The 26,292-nt window shown below is 46.1% G+C and overlaps 1 protein-coding gene across 13 annotated transcripts in view; it reads left to right on the forward strand.

The window, feature by feature from the left end:
- nAChRalpha6 (nicotinic acetylcholine receptor alpha6) overlaps window positions 1-26,292 on the forward strand; it is a 97,825-nt gene that overhangs the window by 41,437 nt on the left and 30,096 nt on the right. For 8 of the 13 annotated variants that reach the window (XR_001451063.2, XR_001451064.2, XR_004469030.1 and 5 more), the window contains exon 4: window positions 22,807-22,946. Coding sequence is in view for 10 of the 13 variants with exons in the window: in XM_015180247.2 (XP_015035733.1) it covers window positions 22,807-22,946 (140 nt within the window). In the remaining 3 variants the exon portion in view is untranslated. Of the gene's footprint in view, window positions 1-22,806; window positions 22,947-23,210; window positions 23,256-26,292 lie in introns of those variants that run through there. The other 5 variants (XM_001356312.4, XM_015180249.2, XM_015180245.2 and 2 more) reach the window with 2 other exon arrangements.

Genomic DNA, 26,292 nt, shown 5'->3' on the forward strand with positions numbered 1-26,292 from the left:
AGATGTCTTATTACAGCAATAAAGTGACCAGGAGACGAGTTGAGGGATTTATGACTTTAAGCAGTGTGAAGGCCGAAATCTCTCCTGTTCAACATGGCGTGTGTGTAATAGAGTAAACGGGACAGATGCATAAATTAGCTGAAATATACTGAAGAAGAGCCACAGATAGAACTACAGCTACAGCTACAGATTCTGATTCAGATTCAATGCTCGGCGAAGCAGTTGACGTGTGACTCGCCGACACATAACACGGCGTATGAGCAATCTAGTTGCAAATGAATGCACATTGCTCATACGTCATGTGGGAAAGAGGAAAACCATGTTCCCGCCAAACAGCTGCGAAATGGCAAGAAGCTGACGTTTCACAGAGGGGTGTACCTTTCTCTCCCTCTCTCGCTCCCTCTCTCTGTCCCTCCCTCTTTATAATTGGAAGTATCTGGTGAGAAATGATAGATGTGGAAATGCTTTCCTTGTATATATATGCTTTTGTGGTGGTTTCGAGTTCAATCAGCCAGCGTTCATTATTTAGATTTACTCTAGTGGAAAGTGGTCCTCTGTTTGTTCTCCCTTTTGGGCTTCCACTTGCTCTTTGAACTTGTCCCAGCATCCTAAATTTTTTGGTCATTTTCGCTTTGACCTTTTCTCTCTTGGGCCCCAGAGAAGGACTTGGGAATAAAATTAAATACGTTCGCGCTGCAATTCGCGGGTTTAGCTTCCTTTTCTCTCGCTCTTTCTCCCTCTCTCTGGCGCTCGTTTAATGTCTGTTTTATGGGTGAAAGTGGGGAAAGGCTCTCAAGCCTCGCACTTACTTAACCCGGGATAAGGACGCTGGACGAGGACTGAAGCTCGCTGGTCTGGGGCTTGCTTTTAAATTCAAATCCGCGGACCTTGACACATTTTCAGCTTGGATTCGCATTTTACTTTCGCCCTTTGCTGCTCTCACTCCCATCCCCCCCACTCTCGTTCAGGAGGCTTTCAAAGGACTTATAGAGTGAAAAGCACAGAGAGAAACAGAGAGAGTGGAAAGGAGAAACTGCGAAAGAGACATTGGTTCGTTGATTGTTTTAATTTCTTGAGTAAACAATTGGGGGACCGAGTCCCTTTAAAGGGTTGCTTCCCTTTGAAGATGGAGCGTTTAGGGCCAGGCAGAAATTAATGTGACCTTCACCCCAAAAGAAACTTGAGGGAGGGGGCGTCAAGTGTCAAAAATACCTTAACACGTGCGCGGGGCCCAGAAAAGTGTGCAACACAAAATTCTAGGCGCCAATGAGGGAATGAGTGTGCGCGCTCGTGTCTGTGTGTGTGTGTGTGTGTGTGCTTGAGCCCTTGGCAGTCGAGTGCCATCAAAGTGTCGACAACGAAGCTGCCGCCCAAGGCACTTAAGACATTTGCGGCATGTTGCATGCTACACACCTCCCCTGCATATGGCAACCCGCTCCTCATTAAAGTAATTGAAGTGCGAGGCACGAGACACGACGGCGGGGAGGGGGGGCTCCGAAAAGGTGTTAAAAATGACAGCGCAAAATATGTACGAGTATGTAAGGATGTATGCATGCCCGAATACGTATCTATGCCTCACTGAACTCTTCCCCACCGAACATGTTGCGAGGCATTAAAATCATTGTCAGACGAGGCAACGGGGAGAGTGGCGAAGCGGCTTGAAGGGTAAGCAGAGCTGTGTGCATTATGGCCATTAATTAAGGTGGAAGCGGAATTGTGTTGACACTTGGCTTGATGCTAAGTGAAGGCATCAAAGCCGGCGGCAGCAGCAGCAGCAGCGCAGAAAAAACAGAGCCAAAAAGAAAGGCTCTTCGGTCCGAGAGTGAAGGAATGTGCGAACATAAAATATTTACGAGCCATAACAACAAAATGAAATCGAGAAAAATGAAAGCAATAAACAGGGCTGAGCTGTGGGGGTGGACCGGGGGTTCAGGTGATGGCATGGGGCATAACCATATAAATCTATATACATTTATTTATTTTATATATATTTTCATTTGCCATAAACTAACACTCGGAGAAGCTGGCAAGCTGGAAAGCTTGGACGCTTGGACGCTTGGACACCTTGGACACCTCGGACGGACGGAGTAAACAAGGCCATAAAAGTAGAGATCAATTCCTAATGCTCAATCAACTAAGAGTGGAATCCTCTCAAGAGCTACCCAGCAAATTGAGAGACAGTTTGCAGCTCTCTAGCAGGCGATAAAAATTTCTCTGAAGGGGAAATTGATAACAGAGTTCTATAGGTGGAGGTAGGATTGGGTGTGCCCCAGTGCTCTCTTTGTGTGTGGCAATAAATCTGTTGGCAGGACTCTCCGATTCGTGCTTGTATGACTTCCTTGCGGGGCAACTTTTACTCGCACATTTGCAGGCCAACTGCGAAAGTTTTTGGGGCCAGAGCAGAGCTCTCTCCAAACTTTGTCTAATTATGCGCAAAAATTCCCCCTCGAAGTGACCATAAAAGGGGCAAAAGTAGACAAGTCATAAAAACCAGAAAGAGAAGAGATCGCAAAAAGGTTTCGACTTGGCCAAAACTTTTGCCACATTCAAGGCTGTAGCTCCACCATTAGAGAGAAAGAGAGAACTATAGAGGGTGAGGGAGTGGGGGGAGAGCTGTGGTAGGGGGAAGATGCAGGCGAAAATGTTTTTGCAGCACGTTAACAAATGCGTGTCGTGGCGAACTTTTTAATTACGTTTAATTAAGACTGGACCATAACGCCAGCAACAATGGCGATGGTCTGGCCTGGCCTGGCCTGTCCTGGCTCTGGCTCTGGCTGGGATGTCAGCTGTTGGCAGAGCCACAAAAGTTGAGTAAATAGGCAAAGCGCTGAAAGTTATGCTACATTTTTTTCCGCCTCCCCCCTCGCACACATCTGCTGTCATAATTAAGTCCGAGTGCTGGGGGTCGTGCCTCCCTGCCCGCCTGCCCGACTGCCCCTGACGTTGACCAACACGAAATCAGTTAAGTGCAGCAGCTGTCTCCTCCTCCTTCACACACAGAGAGAGAGAGAGAGAGAGAGAGCGAGGACTGACAACAAAGCGTTGTACAACATCATTAAATTGTTTTCCCTGGCTGCATGTCTGTCTGTTGCTGCCCCACCAGACTCCATCGCCATCTCCATCTCTGTCTCCATCTGTGTCTCCTTGTGTGTCTTTATATATAGATTGAATATACATATAGTATGTATCCAGCTATCGCTTTCGTATTTCTCGCTTAAATTTTATTTTGCTCACGAATTTTATGTTATTGAAAGCAGCTCCTTGGATCCCAGTGCCAGTCCCAGTCCTGTCATGGCTCATGGCTCATGGCTCATGCCTCATGTGTGTGCAATGGAGAGAGCAAGAGCTGTAGCTGGGGCTGTGGCAGTGGCAGTGGCAGTTGGTAAACATAATGCAGTATGCAGGATAGGATGCCATAAAAGCCAAAAGGCTGTCAAAAGTGCTGACACGACTCCCAGATCTTCCCACACATTCAATTCGAGTAAATTTGAAATTCTAAATTGAATCCAAAGGCAAAGGCAAGGCGCAGGGCGCAAGGCGCAAGGCAAGCAAATCCTCTTCTGCGTGTTAAATTGTTTTAATTGGTTTCAAGTTGTGTTGTGGCGGATCCTTGACAATTTATAGTGGCAGTGGCAGTGGCAGCTGCAGCAGATTGTTGCTTCAAAAGCCAACAGCTAGAGTGCCATCGCTGGATCCCTACATGTCTGTGTTCCATGCCAAAAAAAACACAAATACTCGCAGATATATGCTGCTCCTGCTCATGGATGCTATCCTGTTTCGTCTGCTCCTCCTCCTTGTTGATTCCTTTTTCCTTGCTTGTTTGCATTTCTGCTCAATGAAGTGCATCATCATCATCATCCCTCGCTCGCTCGCTCGCTCGCCTGCCCGCTCGCAGTTGTAGAAAAAATTGGCATCGGTATCGGCAGTGGGACTGGGGCATTGTCATGGCACATCAACTGCATTTAGAGCTCTCGATGCTACTGCTTCTGGTCCTTTTTCCTCGCTCCTCGTTCCTCGCTCCTCGGTCTGTGTCAATGAGTCAATCTGGCAATTTACACTCAATTGCGCAATTAAAGAGCAGATCCTTCACAGCTCTTTCCCGTATGCTCTCCATACACTCGTGTAATAATTGCGTGGCAAGGTCGCTCTTTTTTTTATTAGCGTAAATTGCTTCGGCAGTTAATAATAATCAATAAACTGTGGTTGGCCCTAACCTTTAATGGTCGGCGGTCGGCGGTCGGTGGCTGTGCCTGAGAGCTCGCTCCTGAATGGCTCGCGCTCTGCCATTGAAAGGATATAATAAAAATTCCGTTGCATACAGTGGGGCGCCCTGCCTGCCTGCTAGCCTGCCTGCGCTGTGTCGCTATGTGCCAATCGATAAGCTCTTTGCATAGAGAGCGGGGGACCGTGCCTGTCCCTGTGCCGCCACTGAAGGTGAGAGCCACCTTTCACAAACTTTAAATGAAAAACTTTAAGTGCTGTGAGGCATGTGAGTCGTCCTGTCCTTCCTTTCATCGCCTTCATCCTTGTGTGTCGTACATGTGTGTGGGCTGCTTGCTCTTTTCCGTGCTCCTATTCTCGTATTTGATGGAATGTGGAATGTGCTTAGAGCTGCAATGAAATTCAATTAAATCGTAAGCATCGACAGCCGTAACACCCCCGCAAATTAATCGGCAAGAATTGAGCGGGGGTTTCCTTTTACGGGTTTTAATCTTGAATTCTTCTTCATTTCCTCCGAACCAAAACATTAGAACCTTTCAAGTGCAGATCCTTGTAGATGTTACTGTTCCAGTGCTAAGGAAATATTCAAATTTTGTTGGGGTCCTTGTTGCTTCAACTAGAAGTTCGGAATTCCGAGTAACCACTACTCGTGTGAGTACTCGTTTATAATGGCCCCGAGCTCTCACTCGAACACTCACTCGCACACACTCGTACACTCATACAAAGTACTCATTGCCACACACGCGTCCGTGCGGTAGCGCTGGCGGTGGCTGTTTATCAATGCAAATATTTTGCATACGCCACGTTGCACGTGAATTGCAAGTGAACATCCGTCGACCGTCGACTGTCGACCGTCGACATCGTTGTGCTGTCTTTTGTGCAGCAGAGTTTTCCTTTCCCTCCAGCAGTAACCCTTTCTCTTGCCCCCTCCCTGTTGGCGGGTTAGTTGGGGGGGTGGCACGTAAAGTAAATACACACGCGGCGGCCGCTGAAAGGCCTAAAATTGTGTGTACTAGGCACATGCATAATGGAATACCTGCCAGCGAAGGAGCGTACAGAGTCCGCGTCCTGCCCGAGTAAGTTTCACACTCTTTTTGCCCCACGTTGCCCGGGAAAAACTCTGTTTACGCTGGGCATTTTAAATGAAAATGAAAGGCCAAAGGAAGGGGGAAAACGGATTGCGGCAAGGGGCCGGCAAGTGGCAAATGGCAGAGGGAGAGGCTGTGCGGGGAAGAGCAGAGCAGCAGCAAAGCGCAAGATGAGATGCTTAAGCAAAATGAGCAATTAAGGATTATTGCTCGGTTTGCCCATTTAAATTATGAGGCAGGGGCTAAATTGTGAGGGATCCGAGGTGGAGGAATGCCTAGACAGAGGTGAGGGGTGTGTATTAGCCGTGTTTGTGCCACACGGTGGCTCGACTAGGTGTTGGTTAATCCCATCTTTAGCTGATCGAAAGCTTAGAACTGGAAAGGGCGAAGGAAAGGATTGAAAGGTCCTTGCTCGGTGGTTCTGCCTGCCCCCGCTGCCTCTGCCACTGCCACTGCCACTGCCACTGCTGCTGGTGGCAGCAACGAAGCTGCATAAACTTTGTTAACATATGGCCATAGTTGGTGACGCTTTAGTTTTTTCCCCAGCCCCAGCCTCAGCCCCTTTCCGAGCTCCTGCTGTCAGCTGCCTGCTGCAGCCTGCTCTTCGTGTCGTTCCGTTTGTTTGTTTGTTTGTTTGGTGGGCGGACAACTTTTCGCACTTGCAACAAAGTGCAATCTGCCGTGCACGGGCCTGGGGGCCTGGGGGTCTGAGCGTGCCACACATGTCAAGATGGGCGAAAGAAAGGCCAAAGCCATGGGAGACTTGAGGCTGTGACCGAAACACTGTGACAATAATTATGAAGGCGGTAATCAAATTCACAGCAAAGCAGGGCGGAGGCGCCTCCCCAGTTGTGCATCTTCCACTTTAACATGCACCGCAAGCCAAAGCGAGAAGAAAGCCAAACAAAAGGAAACGGCAACAAAACCGCAACAGCAACTTGAGGCAAGTAGCCTACTCCTGCCACTGCCACTGCCAGTGCCAGTGCCAGTGCCGCCGTCTTTGCCGTCTCTGCCGTCTGTGATGGAGGTTTTTAGTAGGTTGAAGAGCGGAAACAATGCCGAGCCGAGAAGAAAAAAGAAATTAAAACTTGAGCACAGTTAAATAAATAAAAGACGAGAAGAGCAGAGCAGAGAAGAGCAGAAAAGAAAAGAAACAGAAATGTTTCTGGCAGAGGGCCCAAGAAGGAAAAACTTTTTGCCTTCATTCCACATCCCCAGATATCCCCTGATATCCCCTGGAGGAGTGTCATAGACAAATAAGCCGAGATTTGACAGGGTCTGGGGTCTGTCTCCAATGAGGCTTAAAAACAGCCAAGTCTTGGCTGCAGAAAAGTCAAAGATTCGGGGTAATCTCAAATGAAGCTACAAGCTATTCTTTTTCTCCGTTCATTATTACGAGTATTCAACTCTTTTGAAGCCAGCGATGGCCTCTTTAAGCGGCAACGAAAACTACGAGCCCTCCCGCCAGTCGGAAGTCAGTCAGAAGGCAACTCGAGCGGAATTACTTCCGCTCCGCTTAATTGCATTAAACAAACACAGCATCAACGGCCATAGAAGGGGGCGGAATGGTAAATGGTAAATGGGAATACGAATGGATCGGTTCGGTTGAGTTGGGATAGACAGACGGACAGACGGACCGAGGCGAAAAGTTATTTTTCGGTGCTCCGTCCGTCTTCCGCTTTTCCCCTCTCTCAAACCACAAACACGTTCACACATGAGTTGCAGCTCCAACCTGCAGCCCCCCACCGTTTCTCCCATTCTCCCATTCTGCCTCTGTAATTGCATTATTTTCATTAACAAAAGTTGAACTTTTGGGGCCAGCGTTTTTCGCACTCGTCACGCGGCGAGGCGGCGGCGGAGGCGGAGGCGGCGGGGGCACCGGCACAGGGGGCAACTTTGCATTTCCGGGACAATAGTTATTCCACTTCTTCTGTTGCCACACTGCTGTTGCTCCTGCTGCTGCCTTTTTCCTGTTAACCCACTTGAAGTGACGGCTGTTCCTCCAGTCATCGTGTGTGTGTGTGAGTTCGCGCGTGTCCTTTTGTGTGTGTGTGTATAATAAACTTTAATTAAAATGCATAAAAGCGTGGAAGTAATGAAAACTGAAAGAGAGCTAGACGGGCAGAGAGGAATGGAGACCGAATTAAAGTAATTTCAGCGAACGGTAATCAATTTAATTAAGAAATATAACAGTTAATGTGTGCGCGGGGATACTCGCATTATACTACTCCCCGATCTGCTCGTATCCATTCCACTATCGCACATGGCATCGCATTTCTGTGGCGTAGCTGGTAATTGCCATTGCCATTGCCATTGCGATGGTAATGAGGTGCCAGCAGGAGAAAGAGAACCCATCAAAGCGGACCTTTAGCACTTAAAGCTCCTCTTTAAGCAGGGTATCTTTAAGGTCTGATTTACTCAATGATACTCTTTCCGCAGCGGAGGAACAGCAGGCTGAGGGGCTAACGAATCGATTAGCAAAGTGCATTATGCCACCAAAGAGAGGAAAACGCGAAGAGTTAGAGAGTGACAGATAAAATTAATGAGGTAGTAAATACATAAAGAACAAAGAAAATAACTTGTCAATTTAATTACTCTAATGGATGATGAGTTTTTCCCCGGCCAAAGGAGAAGCGGGAGCAACAGCAACAGCAAAGAAGAAGGAGGAGAAGCAGGAACCAAGCAAACATGAAAGAGTAAAGCGGCGGAGCACTCTCTGCATGAGAGTGTACACCCCATGTACATATAGTCCTCGGGCGAAGATGCCAGATCCCAGATCCCGGTTCCCGGTTCCCATCCAGCAGTCGGGCGAAATCATCTCAACAAAGACCCATTCATGATCCAATTAGCACATTCAAGCGCAGGGCTGCTGTCCTTGCTATCCTTTGCCGTATCCTTCCCTGTGGCTGTAAAACTCTCGTTCTCTCGTCGGGGACCAACCCTTTACGGCCGGACATTTTGACAGATTTGATGGGGCTTGAAGTTTTAGTCATTTGCCACCTTTGAGTAATCCGCAACTAATTTAGAAACGCGGCCATGACAAAAGTTTTATCTGACAAATACATTTCAATTGTTCCTCCCCCCGAATGCCGCTCCCCTTGTTCGCCCACCAGGATGACAAATGAAACTGAAAAGTTTAATGAACCACAGTAACAGTTACAGTAACAGTCACAAAATGCAAAATTCCGTCGAGCATAATGAGTGCTGTGCTGCGACCGTTGACTGTGGCAGGATGAGGAATGGAATGGACGGAATGGAATGGTAGAAGGAGGAGTTGGCAATTAAATTTGCTTAGCTCCGCTCTACTGGTGGCTACAACTCAATGCCCCTGGACTCCACTCGCCACGGAGTCAGCGCAGAAGTTGTCAAAATTAACAAAATGCGAGGACTCCTCATTAATCTCTGTCTCCCAGATGAGCTAAAAGCAGAAGCAGACCCAGACACAGCAGCCAGAGGGGGCAGTGCTGTATGAACGAGTGAATGAATGAATGAATGAATGAATGAATGAATGAATGGCCAGTCCAGTGCACAATACTCATCTCTTCTTCGTCATAAAAATGAAAAATATACTCGAAATGACAGCAAAAAGTTGTTGCGTGGTTGTCGCTGCTCTTTCGCCCATCTCCTGTCTCCTGGCTGGAACTCCTGCCCCTCCTCGTTTCTGGCATCTGGTACGTGTCTCTACAAAACCGTGTGGAGGTGGTTGCGGGTGCGGCTCTGGAGAGTTAATCATTTTCTCCCAGCCATTTGTTTGATGGCTTTCCGTTGTTTTTTCTGTCTATTTTCTGGGTGTCATAAATGTGGCACTGCAAGTGGCATGGGGGGAAAAACGCGCATACGCAGCGTTAGCAAGAGGAAAAACAGAGGAAATCCTCTAAACAAAACACAGATGCATAGAAGGAATAGAGTTGTTCCTCTAGAGGAAGCCATGTCGCAGAAGTGACTAAGAACTATCATTAGTAAAAAGCAATGTGCGACTAAGAAAATATATAGTTCTCTCATTTTTCAATAAACTCAAACTTTGTTAAGTTTTCGTAGCATTTAAGTGCGTGAATCTAATCTCATGTATCCAAGACGATGCTTCAAATGTGACCTTTTACCCACTGAGATGGAAAGCTGCGCCGTGCATCAGATGCCGTGCACTCAACTCCTGCATTCGTATTCCATACCTTCACATTGCGTATACGCAGCATAGTCGTAATTCAATGAATAAACAGTTGTTAATGTCTTGCAAAATGCATTAGCATTAGCATCGGCATTAGAGCATTAGGCAGAGAGGGAGAGAGGATTGTCTGCTCAGACATGAACATGAATCATCATCGACGATTGCCCCATAAAATACCAGGGATATTAACGTAAACTTTGTTAGGATTTGTGTATGCCTTCAGCTGGGAGCATGCGACAATGATTTATCAGAGGTCAAAGCGCCAAAGGAGAAGGCTTTAGCAGCACAGCAGCAGCTCAGGAAATGTCAATCAGCATCAGTTGCATTGCAATTAATTAAATGGCATTAAGATTGAGTGAAGCCCCGTCTCCGGCAGAGAGCCCAGTCAGAGAGCTCTGACGACATTGAAGGCGACGTCATTGTCCTCATTTCGACACCGGGCGGGCAATTTGCAATGTCCTCTGGCCTCCGAAGAAGAGTCAACAAATGCTCTGGAATAGAGCACACTAGAAAGCTGTCTGTTCAATTATTTAGATCGTGTCCTGGGCCGGGGCTTGCGCCTGGGCCTGGGCCTGGGTCTGGGTCTCCGCCTGCACGTGGAGTCATGCAGCTGGCCATCCATAAATAATGGAAAAGCCAGCCAGTGTGTCCCAAAACAGAAAACAATTGAGAGAATTCCCCACGTGCCACCATCCATGGGCCATGTGTCGGCAATTGAAACTCAATTTAGTCAACTGGCAAAACACACAGCAGCGGCAGCATCCACAACAGGAGCAGCGCGGGGGAGCGCGGGGCAGCGACAGGGGGCGAAGCGGAAGAGAAAAATGAGGCAGCAAAATGCATTTTTACAATTTTCACGCCAGTTGCCATAAAAGCTGTAAGTGAAATACTTAAATGCACCTCTGCCGCCACCTCAGGACTAGGACTCTGTGATTCAGTCTCCATTGATGTCGCCCGGCACACTTTCCCAAACCCCACCCCCACCCACCCCCTCTCTCTCTCTCTGTGGTGTTGTATCTGTAATTCGGTTTCCTGTGTTCTTTCCTGCTGTTTCCTGCTGCTGCCTGGCATTCGGCTCACGTTTTTGGGCAATGTGTCGCGACAATCAACAAGCCGCGCAAATGTTCCTGTTTGCCCCTTGCCCCTTGCCCCTTCGTGTGCGCAGCAAGGACACAGGATACGAGAGAGAGAGAGAGAGGCAGGGCAGGGAGGATACGCTGAGATTGGCTGACACTTCAGGATTAGCTCTCAGGAAGCTCCATAAGTGTTGGACAACTCTTTCCAGTGCTGGGAATGCCGTAGTCCATCATTCGAACACCTTCAAACTTGTCCATGTGCAAGTTCTGTGGAGAACGCAGTGGCGCGTCTGGGCGGGCAATTAAATTGTTTTGGCGCGGCAGGGCGCGGGAGGCAGGGTCCAAACTTTAAAATGGCCAAAATAAGCTACAAAAACAACAGCAACAAGCACAATTAATGTGAATTTATTTTTCGGACTCATTTGGCGGTAATTGCCCGACGTCAAGCGGGAACCAGCGGAGAAAGAAGTCGCGATGCGAGAGCGGGCTGGGCGAAAGAGTTGTTCGATGGCATATGCCGGGTTCCCAGGAATTTTCCGAGCCGCTCTGGGGCGGAGGGGGAGGGGGAGGGGAGCTGTTGTGGCCCGCCGGTAATTTCCATAGAATTTTCTGCCCACTTATTTACGATGAATTTTTGGACAGGCTACGCAGTAAAAGGCTTAACACGGCCTCCCTTTTGGCCCACAACGACACCCCGTCGGCCATTTCGGCAATCATTTAAGCTGTTTTACGAGCTACAATTGTGGGGCATGCCCCTGCCCCTGTCCCCCTTAACAACTGTAAATAACTTGGCTCATTTGAACATTTATTGGTGACGCAAACGGCCTGTAGCTCGGTTGTAGCTCGGTTGTAGCTCGGTTGTAGCTCCGTCGGCACTGCCCTGCCCTGCCCTGCCCAAATGCGTTTCATCTTATTGCCAATTTTTACTTGTGTTAATTTCCTGTACCGCGGAGTCCTGGTTGGAGCTGTAGCTCTGCGGGAGGTGGTGGATTGCTGTTCTAAAACACATAAAACTCGGGGCTACATAAAATATGACGAAGGGCACTTAAGACGGGGGCCGCCGAGACTTGAGGCTCCAGACTCGTCCTGATTCCGATTCCCGGGCTCATCTCGTTGCGCTGACAGCCATCAAATATGTACAGAACATGCATAAATGAATGACAGACACACATCCACGTCCACATCCACATTCACATCCACTGAGATCCAGAGACAGTCTCTGGCTGTGTCACAGCACGCCTTTTGTTTTCATAAATATTAAAGTGAGCAAAAGCAAACCTTTGGCAACGCGGAGGCCTCCTGTTTGTAGCCTGTTTCCCTGTTTTGAAATCTGCGCAATTTCATTTGGGACGAAATTTATGGGGCAATGGGAGAACTTTGTCGAAACACTTTCTTAGCCCAGTTTGCCACTGCTGTGAAATATAATTTATAGAAAATATATGCAATTTCAGTGCAGTTGCATCGTAGCAAAGCACTGCCACAGCGTTGCACAGGTGCCGCCATAGCTGCCAATGGGGAATGCTCGTAATTCGCAAAGTTTTCCGAGGAGAGAGCCTTCACCGGCACAGGGCAGGGGGAACACGGCAAATATATGCGGAATATTAATACGATTTTAGTGCTATGAAAGGAGTAGGGCAGTCCCGGAGAGAAGCCGTGTGAAAGACCGGAAAACTCTTGATAAGGGTCCCCCCTCATCGAGGAGGAATGTCTCCTCAGAACCACCATGGACTGGAGTGTGCCATTCGCTGGAAGGGAAAATGCAATTGAAAGCCTTGTGTGGCAGTGTCATTAATCAAACAGCAACCAAAAAAGGTGGATCGAGTGCAACCTTCTGTCCATACAATGCCTGGGCGTGGAAACATCTCCTGGTGGCTGGTCGCAAATGAAATCCCCTTGCCCTGTAAGTAATTTGGCTGAGTAGACAAATGACTGGGGAAATTGCAGTGCGAATGATCTGCTCCCCAATGAAATATGATTGGGAGGCGTAAAGCTGTCAGACATTAGTGGCAGGGCCAGAGCCAGGTGAAAAACTGCAGCAGCCCTTTGTGGGCTTAGAACATTGAGAATTTATTTGCCTTGTGGTATCCCGAGAGTAAATGAATATGTTAGAGTTTATTTCAAGAACATGACGCAAAGGAATTTGCTCGTTGGTGCATTTTCATTGTCCCGAAAACTGTTGCCAGTTTTCCATTTTCCTGCTGCTTCTGCTGCTTCCAAGAACAATTACAAATGAAATCCCCTTTTAAGCTCCCAGGAGCTCCCACTCGTGCCTGCCTCGTGCCTCCACTCGTGCCTGCCTGCAACGATTTCATTCATGAAAATTTTTACACAAAATTACATTTGTGGGGCCTCTGTGCGGCGGCCGGCCGCCTGGCCCCTGGCTAACTAACTGGCAGTCGAAAAGCCAGGACCAGGCCCAGGCCCAGCCCCAGCCCGAGACCCCAAAAGGCGGCAAACATTTTCTCTAAATTACTCGGACAAGTTCTGCCACTTGAACAGGGGCGTTGCAAGAGAGGGGGGGAGGTGTGGCTACCCATCATATATGCCACTAACCCTCTGAAACGACACCACTCGCTCTCGCATTTGTGTTTAATTTGTGTTGTCTTCTCATAAATAATGAAATGCTCTTTTGGCGAGTAACCAAGACTCCCGCGTCCACCCATGGACCAACGCACACCACACCCTCCGTACGCCCACAAAAAGGCATACGAGAAAGGCATATAATCTGTAGGAGAACTCAACTTTGCACACATGGCCACATCCGTTTTGGAATACAACTGGAATACAAATTTAATCTGTCGGTTTTCTGGGATTTCCTCATTTGTACCAGATTATAATCTCGTGCCTTAGGGCGGAGAGGAGGCGTGGAGTGGCAAGGAGTGGCAGCGTAACCTGAACCTTTTTGGTGCTATCGATGGCCGGGCATAGCAGCACTCTCCTTTCATTTGGAGAGCATCGGGGAGGAGGCCTAACGTTAATGAGTTGCCAAGTGACAGCGAAAGGGGGAAGAGGGATGATGGAGCACGATGATGGAGCCTGAATGGAGCACAAATTGAGCTCAATTGGTTGTGAATGGATCTGCCCATCTCTCTTTTCTATCGCCGGCAGACTCTGAACTGAACACAGACTTCCACTTAAACAGTTCAAGAGTCTTGGCCAAGAGTGGGTAAAAAAGGAAAGAAGTTGGGGCACCGTCTGTGTGTGTAGAGGAATCGAATGCCGAGTAGTTTTAAGTGTTCATATGGTTCATAGGCGGTCCTTGAAACAGGCACAAGTCAAACAAATATTTTTTAGTTCATTAGCAACTGAAGGGGAATGAATGATGCCAAAACAGTGCCTTGCCCAGTCCTGCCTTAATCTCTCATTCATATATTTTCTTCTGCCCATTAAAGTTATCTGCCAGATACGGTTACGAGTAAACAGGCATACAGATACATACATACATACATACATATATACTAAAGATGCCATTTACTCTGGTGGCTACAAAACTAAAACCAAATCAATTTCGAGCTCGGTTCGGATTCCCACTCCTGCGAGCACACATTCCCACATTCCCAGAGTACTTTTGCCATCTTTTTAGAGAATTTATGGACCTGTTCGTTGACTTCTAACATATGCATAATTTTTCAAGAGCATCGTCGTCGCATTGGAGGTGGTGGGGGCCGGGGAATGGCCATAAAATGGAATCTCCAAGTGCTTTTAATTTGTCCTACCAAATGCACAGACTAGACAGCAGCCTCCGAGGACGAGCAGCCTCGTCCTGGGCCCCCACCCCCCCCGCACACAGAGGGCAAATACCAACTATTCCACCCACACGAATACGTATACGAATACGAACACCAACACATACATATCTCGTTACTTAGCGCACATTTAATTTTGTTACGCACATAGTCACCCACACAGCGGAGCAAAACAGGCGAAAGGAGAGTTAGGCGGAGAACTTGGGCCGCCAGGAAAACTATGTAGCAATTTATAACTTTTCCTAGCTGTGGGGCACCCACTCGAGGGGCGGGGAGGGGGCACAGCAGCTCCTTTTGGCAAACGATAATGAGACTTCGTGCCAAATTATTTAAGAGTTGAACGTGGAAAACATTCGGAGAGCCAAAGTAAATCAAAAATTGCGCAGAAAACGCAGAATGCGAATGCGATTAAAATGAAAGTGAAGCACTTAGCGGGATTAGGATTACATTGGAGGTGGAGGTGGCGGTGGAGGTGGAGTTGGCGCTGGAGTTGGAGAAACACTTGTTAATTAGATTTCCATTCGTTGGCATTCATTTCAATTTTACAATGGAAATTAAATGGCTAATGAAAATTGCCCATAAATATCACCGCCATATGGCCCTGGCTGTGGCTATGGAGGTAAATGGAAGTAATCTTTCCGCTAAGCCGCTTCTCCTTACTTTTGGCGACAAAAGTACACCCCTTTTAACATCAGTAAAAGGGAGGATCCCATAACTGATAGGTCCATGAATCTATTTATTTGTAGAGCGAGTGCCTCTAGGGTATCTTTCGGTACGAATACTTTCTTCGAAGAGCTTCTCTTTGTTTTAAATTATTTCGCACATTATATTTTTGCGGTTTGTGTGCTGCTGGAATAATGGCTACGTCGTTCACGTTGTCGTCGTCGGCGGCTTTGGTGCTGAAATTGAATTTTCCAACGTCGGGGCCGCAAACGCAAAAACCGCGATCAAAATCTATGCACGCACACACACAGAACCACTCGCTCTTACTCTGTCTCTACCCGCGACCATATATCCTCTTTATCCCCCGGTACTCCTTTCATTTCCATCCAAAAACGAGCTCAAAAGCTGCGTGCATGAGTGCTGCGAATATTCATTTCAAACGCGCAAAGTGTTTTGCGGACTGCGGCGGGGACACGCAAGTACATTCGTTTCTCGTTCAAACGAGTAGCAGTGTACCCTCGAATGGTGGATGGCCAGAGGAGGCCTGCCATGGGGCCTGCTTTAAGCCTTATAAATTAGCGGTTGGATTGAGCGTCATAAATCGTGCGATTAATTTTAAAGTGCTCATGCGGCTGCATGTTTATAGAGGACTCCACACCACCAACAGAACAGAAAAGATCAGAAAGGAACAGGCTGTTGCCATGGCTGTCTGTTTCACGGACATCCAACCTTTTCTTCACATTTCTCTTTTTGCGGAATAACCCATTTCAATGAAAACCGATGTGTATTCACATAAGGATTTATCCTGGCTGATGACAAGTCTTTAACGTTGAACAGACAGAGACAATAAAACCAGATAGAATCTCTCGATTCAGCCCACCTTTCGGACTCTGCCTTTATAAACCTAGAAATTTATGTATCTAATTAAAATGGAAGTGAAAGTGAAAGTGGGGAAAAAAAGCAGGAGCCCTGAATGGAGCAGGCCTCGTGGCTGCCACTGCTGTATGCTAAGCGCTTCGCCTAACTTCGTTTCGCATAAATTTTTCCCACCAGTAACCAGCAGCCGTGCCGCTGCCTCCCGTTTCCTGTGGGTGCGATGCTGTGCCGTTCTGCTAGGAATGTGGGCGATGGGCGATGGGGGGTGTGGGGTGTGGGATGGGTACGCATTATGTTTGTTTATGCTCGAGAGCTGCATTTTTATGTTCTGGCAGAGGGCGATACTAGCACTACACTGCACTACATAGCAGCGGGATGTCGGCAGTCAACTAGCCTGAACAGAGGGCCAATCGCTGTCGCTGTCTGAGTCACAGTGGTCTGACAATCGCATTGGTCACGGGATAATGAGGCTTGAAACTGAAATTTCAACAGACTGATCGATTCTCTAGTCAGAGTTCAGGTGGAGCTTCACTCTCGACTACAATGAACGTCCTTTACTCGGTCCCCTTTCTGGTCTTTTGCCTGTGGGCCCACACAGCTGGAGAAGACCTCTTGGATGAGCTGCCCCAGCTGAAGGCGCTTGTTTTCTATCCGATCCACTACTTGCATCACATGGATGACCATACGAAAAGGTCACAGGTGAAGCTAGAGTGTCACCAGGAGGTGGCCATTCGGGCCCAGAGCGTGGTCGATAGATTCAATGTGACTGTGAGAATTTGCCACAAGGACTACAACATCACCCAGGACTACTTACAGATAATGGAAACGATGAAAAATAAGACGAGGCTCGAAGTGTGCCACGACCATGTCAAGCATCACGAGATGGGTCGAAGCTGTGGCAAGAATGCACTGACGACCTTCATATGCAATTCCCTTATGGCCGTCTATGCCTTTGCGGCTTGCGCCAGTATGTTGGACAGCCCTTGATCTGAAACTTGTATCTGTATCTAGATTCTGAATACATCGAAGGTGCTCTGGCTGTTGAGATTCTCTTTATTCTCGAACCACTGTGCGGGTTGTGCCTCTCTCTCTGGATGGGTGCCTTTGCCTTTTCGCTTAGCTCTTGTGCCGCCTGCCTGTTGGCTGTTCGCTGTTGGCTGTTGGCTGCTGGCTGCTGGCGTTGCTTTTTAATAAAATTAGCTCCGACATTGGATGCTTGTTTATGCAGCAGCCACCGACCGACCGACCGACACACTATGGTCCGAACGACCACTTTTGTTGGCCAAAACCTAATTTTTCAAAGTCAAAACTGAAACCTGGTTTTGATCGCTCTGCATTAGAAAAAGATCGACCATTAAATCTGCGTACCAGAAATTTCCATAGATGGCGCCACATTCGCAAAATCAGCTGTGCAACCCAACTGTTTTTATAGTAAAGCACGTGAAGGGAAAAAGTGGCAAATTAATAACCACTTTAGATATCTCAAAAATTGAAAAACGCCAAGACGTGATTAAATTTTTTTGATGAATCTTAATCTGTCGGGTTCTTTCTACGTGTTTTGAGTTTTTAACTGTCTCTAGTAGCTCTGATGTCTTCGTAATTGAAGGTTAAAGTGAGGCCTTCAACATGTGCCAACTTGTAATGAAAACTAATTTTTGAAAAGGTGTACAAAGTGAGTCCTACCTAGTCCCACCCTGAAACCTTTTCTGTGTCGTAGATTAATAAATTCTTTTTGAAATGTATATAGTTAGAAATGCCACTTTTTACCACAATTCTTGGAATTTGCATTAATAGAGCATAACCTCAAATTCGAAAATGCAGATTTGTTTGCCGAATGGAATTCAGAGAAGGGTAAAATTATCAATTATTTGAAAACGGATCTTAAGGCGACATTTCATATGAAATTAATAAAGCTTTTGAAGATATAAGCAAGAAAATTTGTTACCGTTTGGCAACATACCGGAACAAATGCCGGTAAAATTCAAAGATGTTTGAACGAAAATATGTGGATTGGCCACAAGCCTTTGTTATAATACATTTATCTTTATGTCCAAATATGCTAACTAAGTTCGTAAGGCTGTACAGGACCCAGTCGGAAAGCCGGCACATATCTCACTTAACGAGGCGTTAACCTTGCTTCTAGACAAGGATTTCGGCAATAATTTACGGAAACCTTTAAACGATTTTATTTTTATTAAAATCAAAATTTTTTTTAGTCGTGCAACGCCGTTTTCTTAAATAAAAAATATGCTTAATACTTTTTTTCACTATAACTAAAAATTTAAATATGCCTTATTAAAAAAAGGGGCGGTGCCACACCCATTTTTTTTCTTAAATCCATTTGTTATTGATTATATGTATCCAATACAAAAAACTAGATGAAAAAATCTTGTTCCGTTCGGGAGTTATTAATTTTGGCCAACAAAAGTGGTCGTTCGGACCATAGTGCGACAGAGCGAGTCCCAGTCCCAGTGCCGACCCCAGCGACCCTCATGATGATGCACACACACACACGCACTACGATGATGTACGGGTGTGTGTGTGTGTGTGCGCGTGTGGGATGGGTGGTGACTGTACTTGACTGCTTATTATGCATGAATTTCGAATGAAGTCGCGAACGTGACACAAACGTGCTGCATGGAGATGCGGCGTTTTTTTCCCGCTTAACTTTCGCTTCCTCCCTTTCACCCACTCTCCCTCTCTCACACACACAAGCAGAAAAAAAAAGAATTTACACATTCGCATTGCGATATGCATTTAATATGAGAGGAGGATGCCCCAAAGCTGAAGCAGTTCCAAGTTGAATTCTCTCCTCTCCAAATGCCCGAAAAAAATTGAAAAACACATCAAGCTCATTGAGAGCTAAATGGGAATAGGTTTATAGGGTATATACAGATGTATACGGATATATATTTCCATATATGTATGGATGGGTGGGACTGGGACTGGGAATGGAGGATGGTCGAAATGTTATGCGTAATGAAATTGGGCACTTTGGGTGTTGATTTTTTATGGCTCTTAAGTGGCTCTTAGAACAAACTGAATGCTACAGAAAATGGGCACCGATGATGGGCATGGTTCTGGCTCTGGCTCTGGCTCTGGGTCTGTCTGTCCGGGCCTGGGTCAATTGAAATTCTGTTGATCAGACTGACTTCAAACGCAATTATCATTTAAGGCTCAGAGAGAGAAAGGTTGAGAGTGAAAGCTGCTTTCCCTTAGCTATTCGCCAGATGATAAGCCAAGACTGAGGCTCATTATCCAAGACAAACTTCGTTGTGTGGCAATTTCTCCAGGCAATTAAACACTTGCCTCCTTCGAGTCCTCAGTCAGATGTCAGATGTTGATAATGCACTCTCAAAAGGAGCCTTTTCAGCTATTTTCCTGGCTTAATGATATGCAAATACATACAAACAATGACAGCAACGACAGCAACAGCGTCTACGAGTCCTGTTAATTGTCTTCCCTGCTCGCTCTGTCGCTCTGTCGCCCTGCCGCCCTGTCGCCCTGCCGCGCTGTCGCTGTTAACATTTAATTAAAACATTTAATTAAAAAAAAAAGCGCGACATAATTACAAGCCAGTTGGACATTTTTCCTAAACGAATTTCTGTTCAAAAAATTCCCACAGAGTCCATGCCTCCAGAATGGAAACCTTCCTCCACCGCCGTTTCCTCTGCGTGCATTATTGTTTAATTGCAATTAGTGCCAAGAAGGCAGGTGGGGCGCCCCGAAAGAAGTCCCCAAAATGATAATAACGAGCCGTATGTCGGCTCATGCATAATGCAAAGGCCGAGCCAGGCCTCACGCGTTGCAATTAAGTTGCAAAAAGCATGGATACACTGAGGGAAAAGCCACTTGGATGTTGCTTACAAAGAATTAAGCAACAAGTTACGAAAATAGTATGGACGGGTGCTGGCCAGACATTGGTTGGATATCTGGTTTGTGGGCTATCTTTTCGCCAAGTGTAGACTCCATTGTGACTGATATTGTTGTTGTTGTTGTGCTTGCTGTCGAACAACGTGTTGAAAATATCTCTTTGGCTGCCAAGACGAGCCTTGAAGTGTGTGCTGCCACTTGAGTACTTCTACTTCTTGCTCTCGCCATGCTTGCCACTTCTCCCTCTCCTTCATCCTCTTCCTCTTTTGGCCCGGTCTTCTTCCTCTCCCCTGCTCTCCTCTCCACCTGTTCTTGTTCACTTCTGGCCAAGAGAGTGCCTCCTGAGTTGCGCTAAGAGTGTGTTAGATTATTTTTATGTGTGTTGTGTTTTCCTTGTGCCTTGTATTTTCGCATGCTTAAGTAGTTAGTTTAATAAATTGCATTGCCTAGTAAGAGGCGGATGAGGTGATGGAGAGAGGGCACTTTCCGAGCGGATTTCCTGCATTTGAATTGCTAAAGATTTCCAGCAAAGTTTCAGCAAGTTTTCACTGGAATAAGTTGATATTTCGTTGGGCTGATTTGAGAGCTAATTTTGGGTTTGCCCCGCAGCCACGTCAGCCCCACTTCTGGTACAGTTAACACTGAATTACCAAAATAAAAATTACGTATACGCAATGGAGGAAAGGAGGAAAGAGCACACACAATACATCACAATGGTAATTAACAATTTACCAACACACACACACACACACACAGAGTGAAGAGAGGAGAGAGAAATGCCGTGCAATGAATCAGCCCTTTGGCTGCGCCCCCATTTGCATCCAAGGTTAAAGCACTCATACATTTTTGAACACCAGCTGAGAGCAGAGCATAGCAGTGCTTCAGGGGTGCTCTTTGCACGGTGTTCGGTGCTCGGTGCTCAGTGCTCGGCAAAATAAAAAACCACTCAGCATGAAAAGGTGCAAAATGGAGGAGAATCTCAGTGCAGTGCACAATGATGTCCAAATCGTAACAGAACAAAAGGAAAAGCCCTTAACGAAAAGAGAAGTTAAATAGTTTTAAATCATGCAAACGACAGCCCTAGAGAAATGTGGTGGCAAAGGAGGGCGAAGCGGTGGGGTGGGGTGGGGTACCAGGGGCTACCCTGGTGTGTGCCTGGGTAGCCAGCTAGAGCGAAATCAAATGTCAACTTAGTGCAAGGACAACTACAGCCGAAGCAGGAGAAGTTTCCACCTGACGCTCAAGGCCAAATTGATCAGGCTAACAGCAGGGAAACTGGGTCACCATACCACACAAATAAGTTGCCACTAACCCACCCATACACGCCCAGATGCACACACACTGTCGTGTATCTATAGTTACATCGAAAGTTACATCTGTGGGGAGGAGGTGCACAATCAATTCTGGACCCACCTCTGGCTGCCTACAAACGATGAAATGTGAACATCTCGGATGTGTGGCTGTTACTCCTCATATCTTTCATTCAATTAAACTGAAACTCGGTTTTAATTTCGGTTCAATTTGCATGGGATTCGTCTGATAAATGATGCTTACATGGATAGGAAGGGAGGGTATTCGATAGAGTGTGAAACATGGCTGGATTTGTGTGACAATACCTTTGATTTATGAGTGCGCCTGCCTTGACTAACCAACTTTGTTGCTTATTAGTGTCACTTGTCCCCAGAAAACTGAGAACAAAGGACGAATCCTTCATTCACAGCACAGCACAGCACAGAAGAGCTCATACCATTCCCATTCCCATCCCATGCCACACCCCACTGACCTGCAATGGGCTTTGCATATTAATGCTCATGTAATAAACACAATCGTTGTTCACCTTGACAGCCTGTGGGTTTGGTCAGTTCGTCAGTGGTCGGTTCCAAGTGGTTGCCCAGCCATGCCAAATTCATGGCCTGCTTCTGGTCCTTCTCCTGCTCCCGCTCCTGCTCCTGCTACTCCTGTCCTGGTTGCATAATTTAAACGCAATTCCAACATGAATTCGATTGCCTGCGACATGAGAGGGAATCCGAGAAGCAGTGCCAAGCCACTGAGACTCTAGCGGAGGCCCAAATGCATTTATGAATGAGTTGACACACAGTTTGGCTAGAGTTTTGCCAGCAGGCCTGTCAATATTTGTCCCCAGGTCCAGCTGCTCACACCTTTTGTTGCTCTCAGCACCGCCTAATGGCCTGCAAATAGTTTTCACAATTGAGTTGTCAATTTAGCAGCGTGTGCCGGATGGATGGGCCTGGGACTGGGACCGGGGACTGGGACCGGGGACTGGCTACACGGGAGCTACAGGGAGTCTAGGGAGCTAGGGACTATCGCCGTCTCATGCTCGTAAATTTCTCAACTTTTTTGTGCTCATCTCAAATATTTGTCATCGCCCATTTTACGGTTTGCTGTAACACAATGTGTACCCTGTCCCTCCAGGAGAGTGCTGCTCTTCCCCAAAACTAGCACCGACACACAGAGGCACTTAATGACATTTTATGAGTGCCACCTAGGCCAGGTCCGAGACCTCGAACCGTGTGGGCTGGCCAAATTGAGTGGGTTGGCTGAGCAATTTGCAGAAGTACTCCTCGGTTTATGACTGGATGACGTTGTGGTAAGTGCCTAGAGATGAGAAATGAGTCATTTGTGCCATCGACATTGATTGAAAGCGCACAATTATCGATAGGCCAAGTACGTTGATGAATCTGATGGGGTTACAGTATGAAAATGTGTAAAACTGAGAGTATCTTTAGCTGTTCAAATGAATATAGATAGCATTTCTGCTTCCCCTGCATGACATTCATACCCACACTCTACACCGGCGGCCACCAATTAGGTACAGTTCTGGACCAGAGCTCTGTCGAACGACAGGCAGAAAAAGTTCATTTCATTTGATTTCGACTAATTAACTGGCCGCCAAAAACTCATCACGCTGCCAAAGTACAAGCCATTTTTATAATGGCTTTTCCCGTAATGAGCGACCGAACTGCCAATAAGTGGAGGCCCAGTTATTAGTTTAATTTGGCAGAAAGTGCCATAAATCACTGCCGAATATGATCCGCAACTTAATTGTTCCACGTCCACTTCTCACACACTCTTTCCAGAGAGCTGTCAGGGTCCTCATGAGAAGCGCCTGCTCAACCACCTGCTCTCCACCTACAATACGCTGGAGCGACCCGTCGCCAATGAGTCGGAGCCCCTGGAGGTGAAGTTCGGACTGACGCTGCAGCAGATCATCGATGTGGTAAGTGTTCGTTGAGGGGTCACGACCCCCAGAAGCCCTGCCCTCACTAACATTTCCGAAAGCATCAATTGGCCAATCAATTGCCAATGAAAAATAACCCAGTAAAACCGAGAATAATCGAAAAAGGGATCGGATAATCGAATCTGATCGATTTGAATCGAATCGAATTGAATCGAATTGAATTGAATTGAAGAATTGTGATTGCGACTGCGATTGTGATTGTGATTAAGAACCACTAACAATTATTGATTGCGTCTCTTATAGGATGAAAAGAATCAGATTCTGACCACAAATGCGTGGTTAAATTTGGTAAGTGACATGTACCCGTCGTTTGTGTGTCTCATCTTCACAGCTTTCTTGCTTCTTTCATTTTGGGAATTTTTCAGTTCGATTTTCGTTTTGTTTCGATACTCGATTTCCTTTGGGCTTCAGTTTTCCCGCCTTTTCCGTTTCCGTTTTTGGGCAAGCGAAGAGCGACGCAATTTTTTAGAACTCTCCACCCACAAAACCACAAAACCACAAATGATTTTTGGTTCGCTTCGTTTTCTCCTCAGTTTGTTTTTGGCATTCAATAATTATTGCCCCTCGGGGGCTTCTTTATCAATAAATAAATACATATTTGCATATGTATATGTGTTGTCTCGATATGTCTCTGTTTCTGTGTGCGTCTCTGCGTGTGTGTATGCGTGCGTGTTTGAACAATGTTTATTCGTTGTTTTTCTTTTGTTTGTTGTGTATTTTTTGTATTTGTGTGCATTTACTTTATTTATTTATTATTTGGCAAGCAGCTGACGTGGCGTGGCGTCTGTCTGCCGGATATCGTTTAAATATTTCAATTAAAACCAGTGCCAAATAAAACCCTCAAACAACAACAAGCAACAAATTAAAACCAATTAAAAAGAGTTAAGTTTGATATATACAAAATCAAAGGATGGGGCCATGCTTAGCCACAGATTGGAAGTCACGATTCCAGTCCCATCCGATGGGGCAGATACACCACCAATCCTTGGCTCGTCCTTGTCTTTGGGCTATCTCCCATCGCATCTAAAACTTTTGATTTACACAAATTTCGTTTGGCCTGGACTACGCCCTCTTTTGGGGATGGAGCAATGCCCCAAATGGCATTGCTAAATTGGCAGAAATTGCCAGGCCATGCCATAAACATAAACAAATAAATCAAGGCAAGGGACCCGAAAGGACATAAATAATATTTATATTTGCAGAGCGACAGCAATTTTTTCAGCGCTCTCTCACCTGGAGCTCTCCCTGTCGCTCTCCCTCTCTTGCTGTGGTCACTCACGGCCGTGAGCGGTGAACCCTGAACCCGGGCAAACCCTTTTCAAAAAATTAATAGCCCCCCCATCCATCCTCCGCCAAATCGTTTGTGTCCAAAGGCAATGATTTATGTTGGGCCGTCAATTTTCAATTTTTTCCAACAAAAAGTATCTTTTTTTTTGCGTTTGCATTTTTGTTTTTATTGTGTCATTTTGTAAACTAAACCAGCCCTCCAACTAATTGTCGTTTCAATGGGGGAAAAAAACCAACTAACAAACAAACACTCAAAACTTTAACATAGAAACATTTTTAATTGTTTGGCATTTAATGAAAACTGTTTCTGTTGAGCCGCAAACGTGCTTAGGCGTTGTTATTCCACCCCCACCCTCTACACACCCCCCCTACACACCCCCATACTCGTACACGTATTGTTTTGTCGTGTTTGGCTTTGTATGATTTACACGGAAAGCAACATTTCCATCCATTTTATTGTAATTGTTTTTTAATTTTTGTCCCTGGAGTGTGCGGCCAATGCGAAATTTGTGAAATTTGCAAACATTTTATTAATAATTCCCCGGAAATATGCGGCCTGCCGTGTGAATAAATGTGCTTAGTCGGGGAAATTTTGTTGCAAATGGAATTGGAATGTCCGATGGTCACAGCGGCTAGAGAAAGCCCTTGTAATCCCTCCTATTACTCGTACATGGCGTGCACTTACTGCGCTTTCCATAAATCAATGATAACAACCCGTTAGAGGAACGGATATATGTACATATGTATGTTCGCCCCCCCCACCTCACTTTGCTTCGGTTATAAAAACATGATGTCCTACATGGCTTCATTGTTATGGCCACATTATTATCTTATTTCATCGCCACGTCACTTCTTACAGAAGGAGAAGGAGCAGGGACGTTGCACACAAATTATTTTGCTCCATTAAGTGCATTAATCAATTGACAGTATGATTTACATGGCTATTACTTCTTAGATTACGACCCACCCACTGTCCCTGTTTCTGTTTCTGTTTCCACCCACATCAGATTTTCATTTAAATTTGCATTTCTTTGTGTATGCCCGTGTGTATGTGATGTGTGCGATGCGGATTATTTTTGATATATATAAATATACATACATATATTTGCTGGGTACATGTCATAAAGCGTTCTCTGATTATACTACTACCTATATACATATAGTATGTACAATATATGTCTGAGTAAAATGAAAAATGCAATAATTAAACGCAACAAAAACCAAACAGAAAACAGAAAAAACACAAGAGAAAACAAGGAACAACTAAAGTCGTGTCTTGCATGTTGTTTAAACGAAGTGCATTTAAATTAAACAAAAAAAAAAGCGTGAAAGCTAAACCAATTCCAAATCGGTGTTTTCTTTGTATCTACATATAACATAGCTATAAGAACATATATCTCTATTTCCATATAAATGTATCTGCAAACACAACTAACAACCTAAACAGCAAAACCTATTAAAAACCAAAAGATATCCCTCGGATATGAACTATAACAACGGCGATGAGGCTATGGCTTTAATGTGCTGGCATCTCCTCATACCCTCGCGAATAAATTATATAATTAAGGGGGGACATCTATGCTTTTGGATTCCCCAATCAAATGCATTTTAATTTACACGATTAAATATGTATGAAATAATTTGATTTATGCACTCGGCCGCCATCGGACTGATAGATTGATCTAGGGAGGCTGGGGTGGCCGGGGTGGCTGGGGAGGGGGGCTTATATCGAGGGAATGGATTGCAAAACCGCAGCGCGCGTTGATTTCCAGTGGCATAAATTATAAATCGACCCGAAAGATGAGATTTATGATGCCCACAGCCCTGACATTTCCATCGGCGCCTCGGTCACACTCTTGTCAATTACTCAAATTGCCACGCCCTAACTATGTAATGAATGCCCTTCGGGGGCGGATTACTGAAGCGCTGACAATTGCCAAAGTTTTGCAATTGCTAAAGCCTTTCCCTAGTCAAGTTTCTGGACAACCATGATGCGGTAGTCCACGTGCTTGTGGCTTACCAAAGGTTACTCCTTCTA

The sequence above is a fragment of the Drosophila pseudoobscura genome, chromosome 4, assembly GCF_009870125.1.
Source record: "Drosophila pseudoobscura strain MV-25-SWS-2005 chromosome 4, UCI_Dpse_MV25, whole genome shotgun sequence".
NCBI lineage: Eukaryota > Metazoa > Arthropoda > Insecta > Diptera > Drosophilidae > Drosophila > Drosophila pseudoobscura.